Source organism: Perna viridis, chromosome 11 (genome assembly GCF_037379345.1).
Source record: "Perna viridis isolate PV_CMFRI_1.1 ecotype Kerala chromosome 11, ASM3737934v1, whole genome shotgun sequence".
Lineage (NCBI taxonomy): Eukaryota > Metazoa > Mollusca > Bivalvia > Mytilida > Mytilidae > Perna > Perna viridis.
In genome coordinates, this window is record NC_142455.1 from 20209911 (window position 1) to 20231176 (window position 21266).

At 34.0% G+C, this 21266-nt stretch overlaps 2 protein-coding genes across 2 annotated transcripts; one reads left to right on the forward strand and one right to left on the reverse strand.

The window, feature by feature from the left end:
• Positions 1-1508: 1508 nt before the first annotated feature.
• On the reverse strand, positions 1509-7799 carry LOC148603275 (uncharacterized). The gene is made up of 3 exons (XM_088553130.1): positions 7089-7799; positions 4547-4585; positions 1509-3165 (listed from the first exon to the last, which is right to left on the reverse strand). The coding sequence occupies exons 1-3, from the start codon at positions 7195-7197 to the stop codon at positions 2033-2035; spliced, it is 1281 nt and encodes a 426-aa protein (XP_088409256.1). The 5' UTR covers positions 7198-7799; the 3' UTR covers positions 1509-2032.
• Positions 7800-11141: 3342 nt separating this feature from the next.
• On the forward strand, positions 11142-20340 carry LOC148603276 (trypsin-1-like). Its single transcript, XM_088553371.1, has 7 exons — positions 11142-11280; positions 12283-12401; positions 16689-16792; positions 17342-17610; positions 18349-18497; positions 19326-19386; positions 20184-20340. The coding sequence occupies exons 1-7, from the start codon at positions 11238-11240 to the stop codon at positions 20309-20311; spliced, it is 873 nt and encodes a 290-aa protein (XP_088409497.1). The 5' UTR covers positions 11142-11237; the 3' UTR covers positions 20312-20340.
• Positions 20341-21266: the final 926 nt, after the last annotated feature.

The window sequence follows — 21266 nt, forward strand, 5'->3', positions numbered from 1 at the left end:
AAGAGTTGTTCTAAAGTAAATTTTAAATTGTTCTTTATCTTCATATTAATTTTTTGGGGGATTTCAAGAACGTATCTTTTTTTTGTATAATTTTTTACCAAGTATTTTCATGCTTTTGAGATGCCACATTCGACTTATTAATAATTAAATGAATTAAATAAACCCATGCGACAAATCGGGACTACTCAGCCTTTCTCGTTACCTCGTATGCACTAGGCGGGAGAAGCGATTCGGAATTTGCCTGATCCGATTCTAAAGTAATAGTTAAACTGGTTGATTTTTTTAATAATTGCTCTCTTCGCGCCAACATTCCTGTAAAAGTTTAGTGTTCTTTATACATTTTTTTTAATTCTTAGATTGAACTACTTTGGTTCGCGTATCACTACAATTTCGGCAAATTATTTCTGCATCCTAGGTTTTAGACCATACAAGTCGATGACTATGTGTAATACATACTTCCGCGAGGCAGGATTTAGTAGAACAAAAGAATTTTCCTCGCGGAAAAGTATACAAAATGTATTTAACATATATACACTCAACGCATGCTCAGCTGCTATCCCGAAGTTAACACGAAGAGGTTTATTTTTTAGAGAAGTGGAAATGGCCGAGTAGTTCCGATTGATCATGTGGTATATAAATATAATAATGTTCTAATCATTGACATATGAGGTCATCTTATTTTCTTTTAACATGACTGTGCATACTAAATCAGTGGAATCCTAACTATTTCTTTCTATCTTTGCAATTAATACTGAATAGCCGGAAAGTAATTGTTTTAATTAAGACTTGGTTATGCTATTGCAATTTTTTTCAAAATTTCCTATTAAGTGGTACTCCAGCTAAGAATCATGCAAGTTCTGCAATATGTGATACACCCCAAAAAAGCTACACATTTTTATATTTGTTAATAAGTTGCGTTAAAGTTCTATTTGATTAAATGTATAATCATGCATTCTGGTCTGTCTGCTCTTAGGAGATGATTCACATTGAAAATCCAATGGTTTCTACTGTATTTTAGTGTTATTTACAGAATTCTACAGTATATTCTAAAGACTTTATATTTTTTACAAGCATGGGTTATATGAAAAGCCACGTTAATTTCTGTTACTATAGCATTTTAAACAAAACATCAAAAATAAAAATATATTGGCTTTCCAAACATGAATCACATTTTGCATGATTTTTAGCTGGAGTTTGAGACTTTCTCAGTAATTAGGACCTGTAGATTTACACAAACAATGCCATTATTTGTCTAGATCGGCTTCGGACAGTACAGTTGCAGACACTTTTGTACTCGCCACACTGGGTGTGTTTGCATTCTATGGGCGTCTAGATCCGCTAAATGCTTAAAAAATTTTCAATTGAAATGAAATGTCGTGTTTCTGTCTAGAGTAGTACGTAGGTATTCAACAAACCTCTGTTCAAAGCAGGTTTGGAAGTCAGATGGAAAAGGGCTTCCAAAAGCCGTGTATTGACTCGGATCTAGTCGGAAAAAAATAAAATGGACATGTTTTGGCTACTTGTGAATAATTTATTAAGATATTGAAAAAGTCTGATATTGGTACTTTCAAAAGGAAAATTCAAATTGTCTTGTGTTCCTTCTAAGTGTACTTCCATCAGTTCAGACTAACTGCGGTTGTATGAGAATTTAGACAGGCAGTTTTCCCTTTTGACATACATAAGCGATCAAATAGTTGACAGGCAATACACCGTTGTCAGTTGCTTGACTGCTTCATCTCCTTCCTAGACGGCGGGATAATTTTACAGGACTATCAACTAGCGACATTGCTATGATTTTTGCAGAACATAAGACACGCTTTCATGTATATTACGCTATCAAAGAGAAAAGTCGTTCGCCCGGAATGAATATAATTATGCTGCGTGTTGTTGGCTGAAAACATGCACACTTCGACTATTACTTTAACTGTGGATTTCATTTCACATTTCAAATTTCATTTTGAGTTACAAATTATTTAGTTCCAATTCTGATATAAATAATTTGAGGTTTTACATGCTTAAAAAATATATATATCTATTCGTCAATTCTTCCGTCAAGATGGTTTTTCGATATAGCTGGTAAGAAACTAGTTGTCGAACTAGAGGTTACAGTTCTTATGGTAGGTTTCAAGGTAAACACCATTACTTCGACAGCTTTTAATGAACCATGTGTTAAATACAGTTTCATGCAGTCGGAAACAGAAACCCCCTGCGGGTGGAAAATGTCGTCATGTTTTGTGACGATATGACAGACGAAAGTTCCATCGCGTGTAAAATACGATATGCGGTCATTATAGTGGTCAGCTACATATACGTTGCCATGGATATCACAGCAAACCCCGTACGGGGACTTGAGCTCTCCGTCTTTGGTACCATAAGACCCAATAGTCTGCTTGAACTCGCCATATTTATCAAACATGAATATGCAATGATTTCCCGCGTCTGACACCAATATTTTGCCAGTCGGTGACACAGTGACGTATCGAGGTAAATCATAATTTTTTCCACAGTATTCCGGTAGAATTAGATCATACAGCCAGTCTCCGCCCCATTCGTGGACTGAAACTCTCTTGGCCGTTGGGTCTGTAACAATGATTCTTTTGTCTTCGGTAATGGCAACTCCACATGGATCATGAAAAAAGGACTCACCGAATGACTCTTCTTCGATATGACCTACTTGTGTTAGTTTAATTACAAGTCGCCTCCTTCTAGATGTCACCAAAACCACATCTTCAACGATAGCAATACCCCATGGCTCAATTGTATCCTCGTTGTGAAAGGACAGGGAATTCCTACCCGCAATGGAAAATATTTTCAACTTGTTTTTCAAAAGATCAGACACTATACAATTGCCATTGTTCATGAAATGAACATCAACGCCATCTTTTAAATAACCTCCCCTTGTGCTCCGTCTTCCGAACGTTTTATATACGATTGCATATTTGTTTGATTTATTTTCACATGTTTTACTGACGATTTTGGTTTCCAGGCCAATGTCATCCTCATGTTCCTCCTCGCTTGAACTCGTATGGAAATTATCACACATTTTTATCCTTTCCAGGTCGAACAAACCGTTTCGTGGAAGACGTTTGGTTTTCGTAGGCAGTAGTGACAGTGAGGTACACCCACCAGCCAGCTGTGAAATAGCCGCTTTGACCGAAAAAGGATCTAGAACAAAATTGTATTTGTTAATTTTCTTTTAAACGAAGTAAAAATTTGCTTTAATGTTCTTTGAAAATAAGGTATAACCGTTATGATTAATTTAAATTCATGACAACATCGTGTTACACAGAGTAAAACTATTCTAGTTATTTATTTATTTATTTTATTATTTTTTTGTTACTTATTTCTCTTCATTTTTCGCAATAAATAATTATTCATAAATCACATGCTACATGTACATTATACGTTGCATTGTACGTCTAAATCGTATGTTACATCAAACATGACATGTACATCTTACGTAACAACATACTCTACATGTACATTATACATTACATTTCACGTCACATGTGTATTGCTCGTGGCATCGTACGTTACATTATCATTGTTAGATGTGTATTGTATATTACATCATACATTACATGTACATTGTACATTAAATCTTGTTACATGTGTACTGTACGTTAAATTATATTTTACATGTGCATTGTAAAATACATTATACTTTACTTGTGTATTGTACATTACATCATGCGTTACATGTGCATTGTACGTTATACTATATTTTGTATTGTATGTTACATCATACATTACATGTGTATTGTACATTACATCAAACATCATGCAGTACATGTGCATTTTTCGTTAGATTTAATTTTTCAAGCGTATTGTACATTCATCATACATTAAATATGTATCGTACATTACGTCATGAGTTACCTTCAGTATGCATTGTTATGTTACATCATGTGTTACCTTCAGTATGCATTGTTACGTTACATCATACGTTACATGTGTATTGCACATTACAGCGTACGTTAGAACACATGTTACATACATCTTACGTTACGCGTGCATTGTTTGTTACATTGTTCTTTCCTGTCTTTAAATAAATCCTTTTTAAGGGTCACGTAGGTTTTTGTTACTACAAGTCATTCCTGGTTCTATACTTATTGTTAATTCCTGATATACCTTTCAGCTTTTCCCTGAACAATTGACAAGGAGATCTATCATCCCTGTGAAACTATAGAAAGTTAAATCGTGTTATTGGTTTAGTTAATTAGCCAAGACATTTTATCAGTAATGATCAATCAATCAAGGGAAGACCAACTTCGTTCCATCATGGTGTTTATCATTATACTGCACGCTGTAAATGCCAATGAAAATTTCTCAACACGCCATACCGACCAGAGAAACCAATGCCATTTCACACAGGAAGGATTCACGGCCTTAGACTATCAAATTCCCTTAGGTCAGTGTTAGATCTCTGTGAAATGAGTCAATGTTAAAATATGACTTATGTTAACTTGCACAAGCGCAAAAACAAATTTATGATATTTTTCTTCCGTCAAGATTATGTACATCTGTGTGTCACTGATCAACTTACCAACGCGGTCATTTGAACTTTCGTCATCCTCCAGAGCGCCTGGAATCAGAAAGAAGCATATTAAAAGAAAATTTAGCGTGGATCAAAAAGCACTATATTCAATAAAGGGTTTGTATAATATTGTTTTGGGGCCAGCTGCAGCCTATCCTGTGGTGGGGAGCTCGAGGTGTCCTCGTCATTAATTGAAGATCCATGAGTGATCTTGATCTGACATTTTTATCCCAATTTTGTCATATTCACCATATTCATTCTCCTTAAAGTAGTGTTACCAATTTGTAAAAATACGTTTGAATTTGATAATGACAAATACAAGTTACCGATAAACAGTCAAAATATGGAAAACAGGCTCAATAATGGGAAACAGACTAGACCCAATGTACAAAAAAGAGTCACAATAGTCCAAGCATGAACAAAAATGGTTCAAATACAGTTTGGTTAATATGTAGTTTAAGCATTTCCACTATGTATCGTTCTGTGGGAATACACCCATCGTGAAGAAGAAAAAAATAATAGGATATTTGTTATATTGAATATTGGTGTCATGAGAATTATAATTTTTTCTTATTGGTCCTATAATGTTCTCGGACAAGCCGCAGCAAGCTTCGACGTGCCATATCGTGTAATGGTGTTGTAAGATTTCTTAATTGAATTTATTATATGTTTCAGATAGGGAAGAATGTGCAATGTAAGTTGATAATATTTAAAAAAAAGTCTTATAACTGTCCTATCACATTTATTCTAAAAGCTGTCCTATCATGTAAGTCTAATAACCGTCCTATCACATTTAATCAAGAAACCGTCGAATCACATTCAGTCAAATAACCGTCCTATCACATTTAGTCTAATAACTGTCCAATCAGATTAAGTCTAATAACCGTCCAATCACAGTTAGTCTAATAACCGTCCTATCACATGTCCTGTCACATTTAGTCTAGTAACGGTCGAATCACATTTAGTCTAATAACATTTGTTCCACACTCTACACGTTGACATACTCCCAAATAGAGTAAGGAAACGCTCTCGAACCCACGTAGGGTCTGGGAGTAGGCCAGAGCGTCAACACAGCAGCCAGCCGCTAGTAGGACATACTCTGAGTTCTTCGGTCAGGTATCCCAAAGGCTGGGCTCAACTACCTTCCACTACTAACTGGCATTACTAACAGAATCCACGTAAGGTGCGGTCGTGCGAGATCCGTAAGGATAGTCAAGACCGTAAAAATCCCCAATCATCATCAGTCTAATAACTATCCTATCACATTTAGTCTAATGACTGTCCTATCACATTTAGTCTAATAACCGTCCTATCATTTAGTCTAATGACTGTCCAATGACATTTAGTCTAATAAATGTCCAATGACATTTAGTCTGATAACTGTCATGTCACATTTGGTCTAATAACTTTCCTATCACATTTAGTCTAATAACTGTTCTATCACATTTTTTATCTTACTGCACATCCTCTGCCCGACGGCAGTCGTACTGGGTCAAAGATAGCTCTATTGGCTGAGGCAAAATCGAGTCCTGATATAGCTATTAGAGTCGCAATACGATTTGTCAATTAATTGGCAGATTTGGTGTTGGTGAAGCCTGTTTCCACGATAAATATATTACACTCGAAAGAGAATCCTTAAAACTCGATCACAATTAGAAACGTCTTACCGTTTTCATATCCTTCTGGGTAAACCTGTTTCCCAGTTTGTGACATATTAATATGCGGATCAAATATGTTTTAGAAAAGGTACTACTTCCCATGTGATCAAGGCTAATCTTCTGTCGATTGAAATAAACTATACGACGTTTATAGTGCGCCTAATAGAGAAAATCAAATGAACGACGTTTCAAAAAAAGATTATTGTAATAAAAATTGAATTTTGTGCCAATCAGACTATTTGAAATCACAAGGTTAAAACAAATCTAAAGTTATCTGTTGAATAAACTAATTATTTAAGAATACAGAATACAGATTTCTGGTGTACAAATCCATCGATGTACCAATCGATTTAAATCCTTACGAGCTCGTGTTCAGTTTAATAACATTATTTTAGGCTATTATACATACAATAATAACGTAGGCATTTGATGACATTTTGAAATTTGATTATGTTTGGGTTTTGTTATGATACATTGCAGTTATGTATTTTGAGTCTGATAAACAAAATAACAAAGAGTGAAGGGACTACAGGTAAGAGGCAATTTTTTATCATTTTTTTTCAGAAGAAATACTTTCGCATACTTGAAATCCGCATTTCTTTTTTTTCTTTCAGAAGTTGGCTTTCTGCACTTTTTTACTTTCAAAATGTCAAGACTGAAAATCGACCCCCACCCCACACACTCTAGGGAATTTTAAATCATGATCCCTGGTCTGTGGCTTTACTTGAGGCTTTGTCGACAGCTCGTATGAATTGAGATTAATTTAAAATATGCTAGTAAAAGCAAACAATTGAAATGAAATGTTATGTGTTTTTATTATCATAAATCACCTTTAAATTATTCATTAAAAGATAAAATTTATTCTTACCATTTTCGTAACCACCATGACTAACCTGTTCTGACGCCATGCTTGACATTGAAGTGCCCGAAGTGGCCCATCCATTTAACTTTAAACTCGGATGACCTATGTCTCTGGGTCATGTTTTTGCTTGCTAATGGCATTGCATAATTGATGGTCCCGTATCAATTTTATCAAATTAAAGCACACCTCAAGTGAGTCACTAAGTCTGAATTCTTTTGAAGGTGAAATCGTAGTCTACTTATATATCCAATGTCCATATCTTAACTTCTAATCAATGTAACCAAATTATAAAAATAAACGAACCTGTGGATACATCTATGTCCAGATTTATATGATAATGTTTTTTTTCTAATGGCATTACGAAACGTACGACCGTTAAAGCCTCTTCATTTTGAATCACGTCTTGACGGTAATCATACCATTCAATGACTTGCTTGCCTATGATAAATCAATCTGCTTCAATAACATTAGGGCTTATTATACTCAATAAATAATATCGAAACCAAAAATGTCCTGGACGTTTTATCTGATCGGCTGTTCGGATTTCAGAATAGTATACATCACATCACCAGTTTAACAATACAATCGAACGGTCTTGTGTTCCATGTATCAACGAGTTCAAAGAGTTTAATTCTCAATTACAGGCGGGAGCTGCAACTAACACAAATAAACAGTTATAATGGTATTATCAGATTAGTGGTATTGTAATACACGTACATTTCACAATGTATAAAGTGCCTCTGAACTATATCGATGGATGCGTTACATATACATGTACTTGCAATTGCTTAGATGAACACATTTATCATAATTCTACCACGTGTCAGATATTTGAAACTGACGTAACTATATCTAGTCCATTTCAAGATTATCACACACTGCTAAAGTCAATCCGTCATTGTTTTGTATGCAGTGGAAAATTTTGGCTTGGATTTAAGTGTCACTCTTATAGAAGCAGGCAGTGGTTGTAACATGGTATAAACTTATCCGTCACTCGAACAGCTAATTCGACTATTTGTACCATCAGAATACATGGGGAAAACTAAGATATTCCATATTGTTTTGGTAGAATTCATTATAATTTCATTAATTCCACAGCAAATGAAAATTTTAAGGGAATATAACTCTATCTTTCAAAACCTCGATTTTCTAACATTCTAATGAAAAATTGACAAACATATCCAGTGATGCAGAGACCAAATAGCGGTAATTTCAAAAAGAGGAGATTTCTTTGAGTTCATTTGTATTGTCAGAACGGTGGTCTTTTGAAATGTCCCTTTTAGATTTTCCCTTGTACCTGACTCTTACAAAACTTGTACTTTAATTAGATGCGGCATTCGTGGGTTATGTAATCACATTGTTATCATTAGTAGTATAGCAGTAGATCATTAATGAATAGCATACTATTCTATTTGTTATTGTTATAATTAAGATGTTGGTATGCTGTAAATGACGATAAGAAACATTACGCCGTAGATAAAAAGCTGATTATAACGTGTTTTTCTTTCTAATTACTATAAATCAACATAAACTAAATATTTTTCAAAGGCTGTGAAAATGAAGAAATTTGCACATTGTGCCAAGCAAACTTACCCCCTTTTCCATCAGATTTACCAGCTTCAGTTGGCTACAGACCACTAATATGTCACTTTCCATTGGCAACAATGTTAAGTTCAGCAACCTTAAGTTCAACTTGAAGAAGACTACATATCGCCTAAAGGCTGCGTGTATAAGCTAATAGCTCTGAAAATATTAAATTACATTTTACTATCTTGTAGTGCATCATTGGCTCTTGAAAGTCCATAACCTAAAACAGTCTCATATTTTTCACAAAAGGGTAGGCATCACACAGAAATCAAGACCCAAAACGACGACAACCCATTCCTCTTTGTTAATTAAGTGCAAAATGTGTGGAAATGTATCATATAATAACCTCGGAAATCCTACATCTCTGGATTCCTTAATTCCACAAAGAAAAAAAAAACAACAAAACGACCACTACATGTACCTATAACAAATACAGAAATCCAATTTGCAGCCATTTTCATTTCTAATTGATTGCAAGTATTATTCCCACCAATAATCTTAATTGTTAGGAAAATAAATCATTTGCTTATAAGCGGATGCTATCGCAGCTACAGCAGATTTAAGCGACACCAAGATCAACGAATTCTTTTAGATCCAGTTTTCCCGTCTAAGTTATTACTGTCTTAAACAACGAGAACAAAATTTGGTTGGAGTTGTGTTTTCGAACAATCTCAAGCGTATAAGGTACATTCGTTATATTATGGCTTTGCAACCCTGTCACACTCAGTGCTTTACCACATCCCTTTATGAACGTAAAGTACATCAGAAACAGCTACGCGGATTTGCACTTAGTAGTGCTCAAGACCAATGATTTGTTAACATCCAGTTTAGCAGAGCCTTTAAGCCAGCAGGAGTGGTACATAGTAAATCAAAATGCGGATATAGGTCTGAGAAAGTCCAGACGTTTAATTTCCTGCATGATAACCATGCGCAGACATTAACTACCTGTGGAGGACATAAAAGGTTAATATCTCAAAAACGGAGATACAAACCAAACGATATTTTAAAGTGGACCCTGTCTTCACAGAATCCGTTAAGACTTTAAAATTGGTTCGGTTTGGACAGGTGTTCGGGTCCATAATACATTTAAACTAATACAGAGCAGGACGGATCCGGACACTTTGAAAAGGGGGGTGCCAGCCGAGATTGCTCATTATTTGCCATTTTTTGTCAACTTTACACATAACAAATTTTCCAATAAAAAAGGGGTGCCAACCCCTTGCATCCCCTCTGGATCCGCCACTGCAAAGGCGTTAAAAAGTGTTTTGTTTAGCCATGTTTTCAGCTTCTTCAGAGTTCGGTTTAGACGGGTTTCACTTCATAAATTTTGATCGAATAAAAGTTAGAACAGATTTCAATGAAACAGGACACAATGAAAATGATAACAGAGACAATGCACAGCATTACCGCAATGTTCAAGGCAAGAGATATAGGGACCTTGATGTTCCGGAGATTGTGTTCAAGTGTGGAGTGGAAGCAGTATGCTAAAATCATTAAAGCGCCAATGGCGCTGAACCTAGGAAGTCATGAGATATTTATAAGTATTTTAAATTCTTTTAAAGAGGCTAATCACAATTAGTTCTTTTTGTATTTCCAAAAAGATTATTTTCTACGGGATCAGCGCTTTCATTACTATACTGTAAAAAACGGACGGTGTATTTATACGAAAAAATCAATTTGGTACATTTTAACATCCATCCGCCAGATCTCTTTCGCAGTGGAAGTACTTTTAAGGCGGTTATCAAACGGTTGTCTAAGATTGTATAAGACTCAGAAGTCATGTAACTTCCGAGTAAAAGTCGGGGGTACTTTTGTTACCTCGAATTCCAAATTATGCAGCATTTGCACAAAAAAGTAAATTGCTGTGCAGAAAGTGTTTTTTTTTTTACGTTAACACAGACATCATAAATTAGGTCAGGTGATAAAATTCTATGCATTGTAATACTAATACCATAAATAGAATTACAAACGAGCCTCTAAGGAGCTTCTTCGTAATGTAGAAATTACTTAAATGAAATGCGAGTTACATTCATACTGTCGACGTATCTTTGGCATCCAATAAAAAATGAGAGATGTACAAAGCTGCGATTGAGCAGCCATACTTACTTTCGTTTTTAGGACTTGACATCTGCGGTCGTATCAAGCTGAACAGATGTTGCGTTTTTTTATCAATGATAAATTGAATGATGATAGTAAAGTTTCAACAGTTGGACTACATTAAAGTGAATTTCTGAAAGTATTCCACTAGACTTTCAGTGTTATTTCAGTGGTGCACGATATTGAGCACGATTAACTTCTGATGGAAGTACCATGAGGCTAAAAAATCCGTGACAGAAAGACAGAGAAATGTAGGAGCAAAAAATTAGAAACCTGTTCTCCAACAAAAAAATGGGAGGATTGACTAGGTGCACCGGTTGGGCAAGCATTCTCTACTTTGCTTTTAGAAATACCTCCTCGTGTCATTTCCTGAAGTTGGTGAATCGTCTTTCTATGGTCTAGCTTTCGTACAGATACGATAGTACTGAATTACCTAAGTGCCTTGTGGAAGGTATTTTAAGATAACGTGACTTTCCTTACTGTCCGGCTGATAGAAATGTGGAGGTTTATTATATTTATCAGCTGTTGTCTTCATTTTGGTAAGCCTTTCTGTTCTCGCTAGCGTTTTTATGAATATGCAATTTATCTTTTAGCATATTAAAAATCACAGTCTTGTAAAATTGTGTACGAACCGTTCAAGTACTAATTTGTGTGCATTACGTAAATTGTGGGTATTTTTTTTCAACCTTGTTCAAGTGTCATCTGTTCTATCATCACATGCGGTATATGAATTCCATTAAAATTGTGAAAATACAGTATATGAACTACAGTCAATTGTACATGTAGTTTTAAACATCTTCTTACCTGGAACCACTGATTTGACTGTTATATAACATTTAGGCACACTCATCCCTGAAGTATCTTCGAGGTGGCAGGTGTGGATCCAAGGTTTTCGAGTTGGGGGAAATAAAATCAAAGAAGGCGCAAAGGGAGGCAAAAAAGTATTTAGGGTCAGACTTTATGGAAAATCGAGGTTTAATGCAAAAAAAATATTTTCCCAATTTTAGGGGCCGCACGCCGGTTCTGCCTCTATGAATCCGCGACTGGTTTGATTAATTTCGATCTTGCATGTTACATGTTTACAGGGATAAAGGTCAATTTAAATTTATACCCTCCATAAATATAACAGTGACAGAAAAATAACTTATCCGAGATTCTCAACAGGCACAAACACTTATACATGTAGTTTTCACCAGGCTTTCTAATGTTTTGTCTCAGCGGGGTATTTTTTTTTACCGAAAATGTAATGGATAGAAATGTACCACTGTTTGCCATATATGAATACTTTCCCCTTAGCGACTTACAAGATTTTCACTCTTAATGCTATTGGTATTGATGCAATGTGCCAATGTGACTTAAACAGTGCATCAATCGCAGAATGTACTCTGTCAAACTAAGACATACACTGCTTTACACATACATGTATAGGGTAATACTTTAAGGTTTTCTAAAAACACGTGCAAATTATGAAAGGCAGCTTAGCTATCATTTTTTTTGTTTTAGGCATTTTTTTTTAAAACTCAGGTTTTCACTCGTTTAAGGTGCTGCCCAGAATGCAACGTGTGGGGTTCAAGTTTTCCCGCCACATTCACACCAAGGTTCAAGGACAGCTCGAATTGTCGGTGGACAGGAGTCTGTACCACACAGTTGGCCATGGATGGTAACTATTTGTACCTAAACATATTGACTCTTTATGGTTATGTAGAAAATCAAATATTAGAACATGTATTAACCCGGATATATGCAGTGAGGATTTGTGTCGTAAAAAAGTACAAACGTAATCTCGCATTAAATAAAAATCAAAGTACTGAAGTACTGATTCAATGAAGCCTTCACAGTTTTCAACATATGTTGTTAATTGTAAATATGTGTACATGTATTAAGATGACAAACAATGATATGAATACATCAATTGAAACTAGGTTTTTGTACTTTTTATAAGTAACATATTGTAAACAAATCTTATCTTTAAAAAAAGATAGCCAACCCAGTAAAATTTGTTCTTCTTACTTAAAATGTTCTACATTTCATTCTGGAAATAACTGCGTCGGAAAAAGAATACATGTCACAAGTACAATGTATGTATAGCATGCAATACCTATACTTTAGCTGTTGTTGCATAATTATAAACTCGTTCAAAAAGTTCAAACCTTCTTAAGTTTGTAACATGAATATAATCATACATTACACAGCAAAAGGGGTAAATTATCAGGTCTATGAGCTCGTAATAGATTCATACCTATTTATCATAAACTAACAGAGTACAAAGAACATTTTACAAATATTATACATCAATGATATAAAAAAAATTAAACAGGATTAATACAGAAGAATTGACATGATGCTCTTCTGTTGATATGCATGCGGGGCGGCTAGTGAAAATGGCACTTATGTAAATACTTAAAATGGCACCTAATATAGTCAAAATGGCACTTATTTTCTATAAAATGGCACTTGGTTTATAATTGTATTTTTTTTAATAAATTAGAAATGCCATATAGACCCAACCAATTACAGAATACATGTATATGTTCAGGTATTCTGTAACTGTTTATCGATGTGGAGTAACACGCACAAACATCGACACACACACATATTTAGTCATAGTAATTATTACCAATAAAATATTTTTATTATTTATTTTGAAGAGCTAATTTCATTAAAAAAAGGACATATTATTCAAGTTTTGATGGCAAATTCATTAAGTAAATTAGTTTGGGATTATGGTTTTGTTTATTTGATAGGTGATACAGGTATTATTATAATTATTCAATTAGATTATTTCACTAATACAATTACCATCTTGATGTGTCCTAATATCCACATTACTTTTTTTAAAATTTAGAAGTTTTATAAGATTATTTACAAAGTAATCAATGTGATATTTACTTCTGTATTTTAATCTACTTTTTATCTGTGATAAATTTCACACCTTACTTTTTTTTGGTATTTCATTTAATTTCACAAAGTATTTTTATTGCGTTATATATTTTCCCATTTTTATAAATAGTTCAATGAAAATAATAAGATATGAGAACAAAGTAATTGAAAGGACAAAATGAAATTTATTCAGGAGAAATTATAATACATTTTTTATCACAATTAATGCATGTTATGTCCTGCAAAAAGACTTTAATTTTATATCTATCCAAAGAAAATAACCTCCGAAAAATGCCAGGAAGAATACTAAATATATCAGAGGATTTATTCTTATATTATTGAATGATTAAATATACATTTATGATGGGTGCCATTTTAACTATATACAGGTGTCATACGACCAAGTGCCATTTTAACTTCACAGGTGCCATTATGACTAGAATTCACGTGAAAGTACTGTACTAACAGGTTGACTGGCAGAAAAAAAGGATTCATTTTCCCTTCAATATTAAAATAAATAAAACTTTTCTCTCAAGTACTATTTTCAGCTATTTTAAGTCTACATCTAAAAATTGTCAGGCAAATTAAAGAATATATTCAGATTTGTCATGATGCTCAACTGGAGAAATCCAAGATGGCGGGATGATGCGAGGGTACTAGCGGGGGCCTCAGATACAGAAAAATATCTATTCTTTCCCTCAAGATAATCAAAACTTCGCAAATAGTATCTGTAAATAATGAAATAATTGTGTTTACATTAGGGAGTATTTTCGTGCAGTGACCCACCTTATTTAATCAAACTATTTCCTGTTTGGCGTCCCCTTCAGCTTCAGAAACTTTTCTTCTAAGGTCACGTGAGATATTCATACACATGAGATGGTCGGTGGCTGTAAAAAAATTTCACCACGTGATCAACAGTCCGAAGAAACAAGCCATTAAATAGTGCGTAAATATTACACGGATTTCTAAGTAAAATGGAAGATGCGCAATTTCCCTCGCATGCTATTTGATTAACTATCAATTTCATGGTTCTTTTGCTCCTTTCCATTTCACGTTTCACTCTTTTCCGTTCACAATGGTATTGATCGCGGATGCATGTGAGTGCTACCGCAAATTATGATATTTAGCAAGATTTTCATGTAATGCCTAGATCAATTTCAGCCACTGTCGTGGCTTCATTGACAATAAGAAAATAATATAAAGATAAGATAAGAAAACTTTATTTTGTTTCATTGTAATTAGTTAACCGAAAATACCTAAGGCTATAAGGACCTACATGCATATAATATTACATTAAAACACAACACAAACAAAACATTCACAAGAACAGAAGTAGGCTAATCAATTAAATGACTACATACCAGTATTAAGCACTGAAGTCAAAAGCAACCTAAAAACTGCAGCATTAAGTATTGGAAAAAAGAGTATAAAAACTGTAGAAAAAAGTTTAAGAATAAACAAGGCATTAAAAGCTGTGTTAAAACATGTAAAATTAAAAATATTATAAATACTACTAAAGCATAATATTTAGCAAAACAAAAAGCTATTTGCAAACTGAATAGCGACATTCTTAACCACTCCAGCACTGGAAACGTTCAAACAATATGCCGACATTATATGCTCAGTGGTATCAGTTGCTAATTCTCGTCTTCGCTCCCGTTGGAGCAAAAGGTCAACACAAAATCTTGCCATTCAGACGTTTCTTTGCCAAAACTTCTGCTTCATCTCGTGTCATTTTCAACTCTTTTAACTCCTTTAATTATGCATGTTTTAGAACTTATTTGAGAATGTAGGGTACTGCAAAGTGTTCATACCGGACCGCTTGACATATTGATCATGTTGATGAAATAGCTTTCAATGTATCACATATCAAACACAAAAACGAAACTTTTATTTGAATTCGGCATACAATTAAAACAGATAATATATTAACATATAATGAGCTTTTAAGTAGCTGTGTTTGTTATGCAAAGTTTGAAAAATGTGATACACCCCCCAAAAAGGCTACATATTTTTATTTTTGAAATTAAGTTGTTTTTTTGGGTGTATGTTAAGACATGTATAATAATTCTTTCCAATCTGTCTCAGATAATCAACATTGAACATCCAACAGTTTCTATTGTATTTAAGTGTCATTTACAAAGTTATCTCCCTTAATTTTGAAATCTACAGTTAATCTACAATGTAATTTTTATCTTCTAAGAAACACAAGTTATATGAAAAACCAAATGTTGATTTCTGCATGTTTACTATGGCAATTTTAACAAAATATCCAAAATAAAAATATGTAGGCTTTTCACCCATGAATCACAGTTTGCATGATCTTAGCTTCAGTCATTCATTTATTGAATCAAACGGTCATTCATTCATTCATCCATTCATTCATTCAATCAAATGATCATATGAATTCATTCATTCATTCATGTTTTCGATCAAATAGTCATTCATTTATTCATTTATTTATTCAATCAACCAATCAAACGGTCATTCACTCATTCATTCATTCATTCAATCAAATGATCATGTGAATTCATTCATTCATATTTTCGATCAAATAGTCATTCATTTATTCATTTATTTATTCAATCAACCAATCAAACGGTCATTCATTCATTCATTCATTCATCCATTCATTCATTCAATCAAATGATCATATGAATTCATTCATTCATGTTTTCGATCAAATAGTCATTCATTTATTCATTTATTTATTCAATCAACCAATCAAACGGTCATTCATTCATTCATTCAATCAAATGATCATATGAATTCATTTATTCATGTTTTCCATCAAATAGTCATTCATTTATTCATTTATTTATTCAATCAACCAATCAAACGGTCATTCATTCATTCATTCATCCATTCATTCATTCAATCAAATGATCATAGGAATTCATTCATTCATGTTTTCGATCAAATAGTCATTCATTTATTCATTTATTTATTCAGTCAACCAATCAAACGGTCATTCGTTCATTCAATCAATCAACCACTCAATCAATCAACACATGCAGTTAACTACCGAATGTGCGAAACACAGCTATATTAACATTGCTCTGTCTAGGTACTGTTGAGGTTTGGAGTACAGGAAATAACTTGTGGTGGTTCTATTGTCCGTGTTCCTGATGGCACTCTTGTCGTTGTGACGGCAGCACACTGTGTGGACGGGTAAGTGCACTTCTAAAGTCTCAAATCACATCAAACAATCTGGTCGATATGCTTCGATAAATAGTCGGTATTTATTGCGTATATCTCTACTTATAAACTAAGATATTTAAGCAATATTTCAAAAAAATATCAGGACATTTCTCTTTTGTGTTAGGTAGCTATTAGGTTGATCCTGAGCAGATTTTGTGAGAAAATCATTTGCCTTCATTTCACATAAAATTTATCATCTTTAGAAGTAAATACATACACTTATTAAAGACATATTTCTTCACAAACTTTTTTTTATACTGCATGGCAAAACATTCTTGAACAATTCATTGACACGAAGAGTTGTCTCAACTCAAAATACCTTTGCTTGTATATAGTTGCTTAGGCAGGGAAGGAGAGGAGACCTCAATGAAATGTTAAAATATCTGGTTTTTTTTTTGCTGCACCTATGGTACATGTAAAAATAAACAGATGAATGGTTACTGCTGTAACATTGTAAAATACAAGTTAGCCACAAATAGGTAGAAAAATTTGCGTTTTAATAAGTTTTTTTCTCTACAGCCAGGCAGTTCCTTCTCAGTGGAAGATTGATGTTGGCATACACTCGAGGTCTGCCATGGAAATAAACAGAAAAGAGTACCTCGTTTCAGAGATCGTGCAACACCCGAATTTCAACTTCCAGTTCCTTGATGACGATATTGCCATCATGAAAACAACGACACCTATCCAGATAAATGACTATGTCCAACCAATATGTCTGACAGGAACGCCATCCGAGATGAAAGTAGGTCAAGAATGTGTTGTCATTGGATGGGGTGCCACTGCTCAAGGTAGGAATAACGTATTTCGTGACTTTGCCTAAACCCATATACATTTTGTATCAAAACCCTATCGAAACACTACAATGAAATCAACCTTTTTGTCATATTCATAAAAAGGAATGCTGAAATTGTCATTCTCCTCTGCAGACCAATTTTTTCAACGTATAACTTGGCTAGGTTACATGTATATACCTCTGCTACCATAGATGTGAAACTTTGAAATCGTAAACACTATAGGCTCGTAGCCAGCTGGGGTGTGGGGTTACTACGATCCCATAACACCCGAAGCAAAATGATATTAAATCTTTAAAAACTGGCTTCAAACTCGTCAACATTTTGTCAAAGCAACTTCTTCGAACTCCCTTGCACTACTGAAGCTCTCTTCGGTGCGCTGTGATATATACATAAAAGAACATAAGGCGGTGGTGTTTAGAACTAAAGTTGACAGCGATGTAAAATGATCGAAGTAGCGATTACGTGTGTATATGTATCATGTTCGATTCATCTGATTAGAATTTCTTTTTCTTTCAATATGTTGATGCCTGAATAGGGGGAAAAGGTTTTTAAAATATTATTCAGTCACATTCGGTGTTAAATGTTTATGCCCGTACATTACTGACGAGGACACAGAAGTACCAAAAATCTTTGGGCTTACTACGTATACAATTTGAATGAAGATTTTCCTTGAATAATTACACCAATACCATATGTAGTTTTGAGAATTTAGTTTCATGATTTTCTAACTAGGTGGATCCCCCGTCGACAGATTAAATGAAGTCTACAAGCCAATCATAGCCGACCGTGACTGTGCTGGTGCATTGAGTGTGTTTGGTTACAACAATGTTTCCATGATGTGTGCTGGTAATCTTATCCAAGGAGGAGTAGATGCATGCAGTGTATGTAACAGTAGAAAAAAAATCATTGATAATTTTTCTAGCATATTCGTATTTAACATGGAAGCCCAGAAAATATTTTCGTTCCGCGTTTCTCTCAAATATAACCCAGGGTCACCAGTGATATCTTGATTGGGTGTTCGGATATGACGTTGTTTTATTTACTTTTATATGTTCTAATATTCAAATTTAAAGAAAAATACGTTTGAATATTTTTCAAATTACTTTTATTTATCTTTCGATATATATGTACAATTATTATAAAGTCAATTTAGATAATCTCAACTTTGTTTTTATTTTATTTCATAAGCGGAAATTTACTCATATATTGTGCATATCTATCGCTGGTGACCTGAATCTAGATGTTTAGCAATTCTAAGGTCGCTTATGATATTGACCAGCGAACCAGATTAATTTGTATTGTGTTTCAGCGAGTAATATAGTTACCTTCATGGAAGGGACTTTGTCATACCGTGATTGAATGGTCATTACCTGATGTTTTAGTAGGTAGTGAACTTGATAATTAACCAGGAAATTAATATTGTAAGTTTTATAGAAAAAAATAAATATTTTTGTCAAATTTACAAATATATCTAAAGAAATTCATCTAGTGATAGTCATTTAATCAAATGCTCAGATGAATTACATGAATATTTTCCTTACAGTGAATATGTACATATATCTTGTCGATTTTAACCAAATAGATATCTGTGTTATGCGTCCTTTTGGGCATCATGCTACAATTCCAGAACACCGAACGCACTGGCATCTGTACAATGCTCGGAGTGTACCATGGAATTATTAAGACGAATACTCAATTTTTAATTTCAGTTTGATTCTGGTGTGCCTTTCGCTTGCAAAAACTCCGTATCAGGAGCATGGGAGTTGGTCGGTTCGTATCTTTTCAATCATTATTGTTTTCCGTTTTTAATTTACAAGTTTATTCTTCATGCTTGGTGTGAAAGAGTACATTTACTTTATATTCATGCAACAAAACTATATTATTTATAGTGAGATAAATCATGGTTATTCATTCTACACATAGGCGTATATAACGTTTTTTCGGTTGGTTTAAACCCGGCCTGTGGTTTGTTGGACTTAGGTAATTATTTTGAAGAGAATGATCTAGTAATCGTCGGGAAACTATTTTTCCTTCTTCGCCACTAAATCTGTAGACTTTTTCTAATACATAGTTAAAGGTGTAGAAGACTTCCCTATTTGTGTAAGAAGATTGTATTAGTCAAAAGGTCGTGTATCTCGCTGTTGGTTTAAAGCTGTTTGCAAATAAAATATGAATGAAATGTAAAAACATCTTGAACTTGATAGATATCTCAAAATGCTCAAGATCAATTTTGAAGGGCACTTTGTCTCTGTGGTAGGGATTGACATTTTATCTTCAGTACTTTTTGCCCCCCTGACGTAGGCCGTAAGGCCGAAAATTTGGGCTCACATTTATCAATTTGTTTTTACGTTTTATTCATAATATATTTGTATTTAGTTCCTTTTTTACCTTTTAAACGTGGCCATCGTACACGAATTCATTATTCGTATTGACGTTTAATTTGAGCCACTTCACATCATAGATTGTTTCTAAAGTTTTGTGAATTGTTGACTTGCACCCGCATAATTACTATGTATTCGTCGACGTGAAATAAAAAATTACCTTTATCTTTTGCGTTTCTTTTACAGGAATCAGTAGCTGGGGATTTGGTTGTGCCCAACCAGGGTACCCGGGAGTGTATACAGACGTTTATAACTTCATTCAATGGTTTAATGCTAATTCCCAGACCCCGTCCAGTGCTCCACCTGTAGGATAAACATCCAATAAATTATTTTCTTTCTCTTATTCTAATACACTGATATTGGAAAAAATGGATTGTTTTTCTGAGATATTGTTTTGGACGCATTTCTGACGCCGTCCTTACACAATTGTTCATAGTACATTTATAATCGGTTTCCAATATTAATAGAACATGTAGGCATCATGATGATAAAATCATTCCCCCCCCCCCTGAAAAACCGAAGATGTGATCGATAATCAATTCTCTTGTACTGTGATAAACGTATTCTTTTGATTCCTTGGATTTGTAAGTTGCAATGAAACAATTAATTGAATCATTATACAAGTCTAATATTGCATCATAAACAACCACCTTTCAGAACTCTACATTTTACACAATTATCAATACAAATAAGAAACATTTAATGCATTTAGTGTGCAATTAGTACAAATAAAAATCTCATTCGATCAGTTCAAACTAACGACTATAATAGCACGGCAAACTTCAAAAGACCCTTTAAATGGATTTTAACCGTCTTTCGCCTTTCATTTATTTCACATTTGAAAATCACAAACCAATTCAATATTAAATAAAATGTTTTTTCATCGTCGGGCTTTTTGCCTCGACATGTTGGGTGTCAAGCAGCTATGTGACCGAATGTAATCGGTGTCGCGTTTAAATTACCCTGGATTCATTAGCTGCATAGTGCAGATCGTCAACTTCAATTTCTATTGAAATACGAAAGTTTTAAGTACGCGGGCCTCGTTTATTTCTGCGAGTTTTACGAAATATGGATGTCATTGTTTTATTCAATCATGCGCAATGTCATAAAAATGTTACTAAATCAAGATTAATACGTCGAATTTCTCTTAAACAAATACATTGTAAATGTAAGTACAATTGTTACGAGTATATTACAGTTCTTCACTGCGTATATGTACGGTTTATTCATTTGGTCTGAATCACTGGACTTGATCCGAACAATGAACAC